The sequence below is a fragment of the Pyxicephalus adspersus genome, chromosome Z (genome assembly GCF_032062135.1).
Source record: "Pyxicephalus adspersus chromosome Z, UCB_Pads_2.0, whole genome shotgun sequence".
Lineage (NCBI taxonomy): Eukaryota > Metazoa > Chordata > Amphibia > Anura > Pyxicephalidae > Pyxicephalus > Pyxicephalus adspersus.
In genome coordinates this window covers 67,591,253-67,597,252 of record NC_092871.1, presented here as the reverse complement: position 1 = coordinate 67,597,252, position 6,000 = coordinate 67,591,253, and the positions used below count along the sequence as shown (strand labels likewise).

The 6,000-nt window shown below is 37.6% G+C and overlaps 1 protein-coding gene across 1 annotated transcript; it reads right to left on the bottom strand.

The window, feature by feature from the left end:
• Positions 1 to 533: 533 nt before the first annotated feature.
• LOC140343547 (POU domain, class 5, transcription factor 1.2-like) lies at positions 534 to 5,084 on the bottom strand. Its single transcript, XM_072430242.1, has 5 exons — positions 3,664 to 5,084; positions 2,315 to 2,426; positions 2,073 to 2,203; positions 1,435 to 1,599; positions 534 to 858 (listed from the first exon to the last, which is right to left on the bottom strand). Exons 1-5 carry the CDS (start codon positions 4,330 to 4,332, stop codon positions 589 to 591), a joined length of 1,347 nt encoding a protein of 448 aa, XP_072286343.1. The 5' UTR covers positions 4,333 to 5,084; the 3' UTR covers positions 534 to 588.
• Positions 5,085 to 6,000: the final 916 nt, after the last annotated feature.

Sequence of the window (6,000 nt, the reverse complement as noted above, 5' to 3'; positions counted from 1 at the left end):
TTCCTAAACTATAAACTATAAGAATGTATCTTAGGTTCCAACTGCATTTACATGAATAATGTAACTCTGTCAGTAAAAGCCCAATCACCATTGGTTCAGAAACAGCATCAACAACATGGTGTTTCTCAAAGCAACTTGTAACTGAAAAGAAGGGGACAACAGTGAGATGGTACAAAACATATTATGAACATGGTATGGGGTAAAATGGGGTGGGCAGGGGGCAATGGAAGTGGGTTAAGGGCTAATTTGGATCTGTTCAATGCCTCTCACAGACTGCATAATAAAACAGTGCTCCATAGAGTGACAATAAAAGTAAATCCTCATAAATTGAGGAAGTTGTTCTGGGCTCTAACATTCAAACATATAAACCAGCAATTGCAAATATTACATCCAACCTTGAATTCATTTAGATTTCCAGAGCCATTAGTTAAGAATAGGGCTATCATTAACCAAAACACAGTAATGTTTTTCCAGAAGTAATTTCTCTCTCTGCCCCCCCCCCCCCCCCACACACACACTGTCCTATTTGGGGATATAAAAAAATGAAAAAAAAAATCTTTGTTGCAGAAGTGGATGGGGTTGTGTTTTTTAATTGAGATGATTTCCCATGTTCCTTCCATGAGGCATGGCCTGTGAAAGACCCTCATGGAAGGTAGATATGTACACAGCATAATTGGGATCCATGGATCCTGGGGCAAAACCTTGTGGAGGCATTACTTGGGGCATAAGGAAATGCCCCATGTTTTGGGGTGAGGGGGATTGCATCACATCATATGATTCTGCTCCATTTTCCCTTAGGAAGGAGTTAACCTGCCGTTTTCCTTTTTGTCGGCGATTGCAAAACCAAACTCTGATCACCTGTGAACAGATCAACACAAATGGTTAAAATCTGAATGTTAAAGAAAAGACATACAATATTATTGTAGTCATTTAACAGAGAGGCAGTATATTTACTTTTTTTTGGAGATTACAGATATTTTTTTACCTCATTTAAAACTGTAAAATCAGCCTATAAAAGGTATAGTCATGAAAAATCTCTCTGGAATGTCAGTAGTAAAATATCTGTTATGGCCTTATCATGAGCATTTCTCTCTGTTTGGATAATTTTATATTACAAAGCATGTAACTGGAAACATTTTCCGAGAATCCAAGGAGTAGAGGAACACCAAAAATACATAGATGACAAATGTATGGTCCCACTACTGAAAAATGAGTTCTCACTATTACAGTTCTAAAAAAAACATTTTTTTAACACACCAGGCCACCCATATTTAACATCTTCAAACTTTTATCTAGTTTTAAAAAATGAGAAGAGTGGTATCTATCAAAAAGACTATTCCTAAAATCATAAAAATCTTATAAGCATAGAACTGTGATGTCATGGTCAGGTCACATGTCGTACATTTGTGAAATAACTGAAGTAAGCATACTTACATCCTTATCCAAATTTAGATTTCTAGCGATTTGAGCTATCTCTTGCGCTCCAGGCTTTGGGCAGTGCATAAAATAATTCTCCAAATAGCGTTTGACATTGCTCTCAATGCTGGTTCGGTGTTTTCGTTTCTGAGCTTGAGGCAAAGCTTGTCCCCGATTGATCTGCTAAGAAGTCAAAGAGAGTGTTATGGTTACATACTGGTTTCTTTTTGTTTATTATCTAAGAGCTTAAGCCTATGTATCCCTTAACAGATGTATTTATAGGCATTCTACAAGAGGCACAGGTGTTTTCTGTCACACACATAGATTTGTCCTTTTTTAATGGGGAAGACAAGTATGGAATAATTGTTAACATGCGTTACATTTAACCCTTGGTGAAATTTTAGAGGTAAGTAATGGAGCAGTTGCTATGTATTCATAGGTCTATGAAATTATAATCTATATCTTTTATTCCCCCACTTTTATGCCTGACTCCTCTAATGTAACAGGAAAAAATCTTAGAAGTGTTGGATGCCCTCACAGAGGCTATAGCAGATCAAGAGGGTTCAAATATCAGCTTTGGATGCCCTTAGGGTTCCTTTTCCTACTACTTATTTATAGAAGGCTTTTTCTAAGCCAATTATTGATGTTGTAGTTACCTCTTGCAGGTTTCCATTGTTCTCCACCTCAACAAGCCATTTGAGCAGTAATGGCCTCAACTTGCATGTATTTTTGTGACTGAGTTGTAGTGATTCAAATCTGCAAATGGTTGTCTGACTAAAAGATCTGCCTGTGGAAGGAAAGAAAAAGGAGGGGTTTCAGTTTCACAAATTTCACAAATTTTCAGTTTCAACTAATGCTCTCCTGCAATTTATTCTACAATTGTTCTTAGGAATCTTACCGTAAAGACATCCTAGGGCAAAGCCAACATCCGCTTGTGTGTACCCTAGAGTGATCCGTTTGTGTTTAAGTTCTTTAGCAAATTGTTCTAGCTCTGCGCCTGAAACGTTTTCCTGGTTGAGGTTAATAAAAAATACAAGTTATTGGAAGAAACTCAACTCCTAACTCTTTACTGGTACATTTATTTATTGATAACAGTACTGCAGGGAATCATATATAATTTGGCAGACCATTAAGTAAAAAAAAAAAAATAATTCGTGTTAATTTGTGTTATAGGCTATAAAAGAACATTTACTGAAGATGAAAGTTATTTCACATTCTAACCTAAGAGTACTATGGACCACACCTGCATTTAGGCATTATTATAATGTTACATTCAGGTGCCTTTTTCTGTCACAACCTCATAAACTAAATTGCTGACAAAAGAAAACTTGATTATAACACAGGATACAGTACAATGACCAACTTTAGCTCAGAAAAGAGAGGACATGGAGTTCTTAGGAGCTAGTGACAATGTGAACACCTGCAAAACATTCAAACATTTGTTTTCTACAAATGGGCCTTTTCTGTAAAAGTTGCTTTATTTTATTAGGCCTGATTTATTAAATCTCTTCAAGAGTGGAGAAGATAGATTATCATGGGAGACTGTAGGTGATCCAAGAAAGCTAAAATGAATCTGGTCTAGTATTGCAAACATTTGCCGAATATTAGCAAACTTGTAGCAAATTAATTCCAGCTTTGCTGGATCCCCCAGGTTCTCTTATGATAGTCTATATCTCCAGTTTTGGAAAGCATTTATTAAATCAGGCCTATTTATCAGGCCCAGTTCTGTCTACGAGATTGGATATTCAATATACACCCTATTTATATTTGTTTGGGGATTATTATCAGGAACCTAAATTTAAAAAAAAAGACTAGTTCAATATATCAGAATCAAAACCTGAAAACAACATTGAGTCACCTAAATCCATAAGATCATGTGTATAATGTACTAATACTAATAAACAATTATGTAAACTTTAAAGTACAACTTGAGCAGTTCGGTGCTTCTTTAAGAGAAGTATTCTGCACCTCTATAGCTAGGTTGAATATATTTTGCTACCATAAAACCAAGAGTTGTGGTCCAAAGAAAGCACTTTAGACAACTTTTGATAACAATGAAAAAAAGATGGATAATTTCTACATTAGGATAGAACAAAATATTCAGGTGCTCAAAATAGATGGATTTACTGCAGCCTACAAGACTATAAGAGCTCAGTACTTTTACAAAACATTGTCTCTTGTACACACTTCAGTTTGTAAATAATAGGAGAATGCAGACTAGGTGAAGCCGAGCTGCTAGTCACTTACCTCGTTCTTACTGCTGCCATTACTCCCTCCTTTGCGCATCTTCTTGGACGGGTTATTCTGCTTGTTAGCTTGTTGAGCTTCGGTCTCCTGTGGGCTGTTATCCAAGCTGGAATTTCCGAACTCCCCAATAGTAATCTGAGTTGGCTGTACCGGTGTAAGTCTTTCCTCGGGCTTGTTTGTGATGGTCGGGTTTGACCAAACGTTAACTACATCCCAAGCCTGGGCATAACAGGACGTTCCCATGGTATTTGCCAGTGGGTGGTTAAGGTTGACCAACGGGGACTCTTCTTTAATCTCAAAGACATTTGACTCTCTTTCTATATTTTGGTTGCTACTCACGTCCTCCAGGCTAAGCATTTGGGGAATCCCCTGCTGGTCCACATAGATATTCATCTGGCTGGCCTGATCTATCTGGCCATGGTTGTTCCAGGACACGACATGTGCGGAAAAATCTCCAAAACTTTGTAGCCCCAGGTCCCCATAATCCGATCCAAGGGTGGGGTAATTGAAATATGGTTGTGGGGGTGGTTGGTGTCCTAGGTTAGGGTAGCTACCCAGGTTGTACTGATAATATGCATCTTGCATCTGCCCCGAGCTATGGGCAAAAGATTGGATTGCTTGCTGGCTGTACATTGTTGGGTCTATTGATGGAGCAGAGTAGGGCTCCATCAGATGTCTAGATCCCCATACAAAATGTCCACTTTTTCCCTTTGGGGTTATCCTAAAATGTGGATCAGGGAAAGTTCCATGAAGTTATTGAATCAACAAAATTAAGGTATCTAAGCCTTCTTTCAAGAAGATCCCAGGTGGTCCCTGGATGGGAAATTGTTTGCTCTGCAGTTCAAATTGATGCAAGATAATGGCTGCAAGATATAAATGAAGATGTCTAAGCCTTCCTTTCAGAAAATTCCCAGTGATGATTAGTGGTCCTTACCTGGAGGTCTCTGGCAGGGAAGGCATTTGTACCACAGTTCAAATGGCTGTAATTCATTGAGGTGGCTGTATTTACACTAGTCCAGGCAGAAGACCCCTCCTCCCCCTAGGTTATGGTAATTAGCCTTGAAGGTGATTGGACAAGTAAAACGAAAAAATTAGTCCATCCAAGGACCCATGAATAGAGCCAAGGTAAAGTAAAACATGTAAATGGAAAAAGAAAATAGAAAAAACATTGAACTTGTAATTGTGGGGTGCATTTTGATAATTTATGGTTGACTGGAACCCCAGTCTAAAAGTGAAGGCAGGTGGCCACATTTGCAAGAGAACAACCCTCAAGCGTAATTTATCTGGTTTTACATGCTTTCACATATACATGGGAATACAGGCTCCACAGAGACATATGAATATTCAGCAGTTTTCTGTTTTACACACTACAGATCCAAAATTTCAAGTCATCAATCTAACAATTTCCATGTTAGAGGTGATAAAACCATTTAGTGTGAATAATGAGACGGGGGGGGGGGGGGATAGGAAATACTTACATGTACTTGCTGATGTCAACATCATCATTATCCACACTGATATACTAGACTAACACAGGTCTGGAACAGAAAGGCAAATTTATTTTACTGATTTCCTTAATGCTGACACTTTCCCACCCTAAACCACTCACTGTCCCTGTCTTAAAGAATCTTACACCCTCATGCCCCAAACAATTTTAATATAGGCACACATTTCCATAATATAGTGGCAGTTGTGGCTCTATATTTCACTATCAAATAATAATTTCTGAAGACTTGTGAATGAATATCCACATGTGATGACTGAATTTTGACAGCTTGCTTTAAACTTTTAGAGGGTTTTTTTATGTCCTTATCAGTGCACTTTCCTTACCACTTGCTTCGATTTTAAAGGCTTTTTAACAATTCATGCTCCTACCCATTCCTGGTGGTAGGGATTAGGCCAATAGATGGGGTATTTTATAATAATAACACCGGGGAACACATTTTTGTTGAGTTAGATCTTACACTTGTTTTTTACTAATTTGTCAGTGGTGAATCCAGAAATGACCCCAGTTTTTGCTATCACATCCAGTTTTTACGATACAGGGTACCCTCCATTTTTGTCAAAAAACATACAAATTTTACATACAATGAAAAAATAATGAAAAAATAACTTGAATGTACTGTTTTATTTAAATTTTCTTTTGTTCATACAAAAGGATTAATTGTTACTCTATGACATTTTTTTTTACAGTAAAACATTTGAAAATGATTCGGGTAAGCAGTTAAGGTAAAAATGTATGCTTATAGCTTTTCCTGGAGTGTTCAGTGTTAGGACAATCCCGCCGGATGCTCCAACAATAGTCAGCCATCATATGTACATCCCATCTACCCTGAT

Excerpts from the sequence above, each read along its gene's own strand:
- LOC140343547 (XM_072430242.1), bottom strand. The coding sequence starts at position 4,332 with ATGGAGCCCTACTCTGCTCCATCAATAGACCCAACAATGTACAGCCAG. Across the intron at positions 2,204-2,314 it reads TGCCCTAGGATGTCTTTACG|GCAGATCTTTTAGTCAGACA; the intron begins GTAAGATTCCTA and ends TTCCTTCCACAG. Across the intron at positions 1,600-2,072 it reads ACAATGGAAACCTGCAAGAG|CAGATCAATCGGGGACAAGC; the intron begins GTAACTACAACA and ends TTGACTTCTTAG.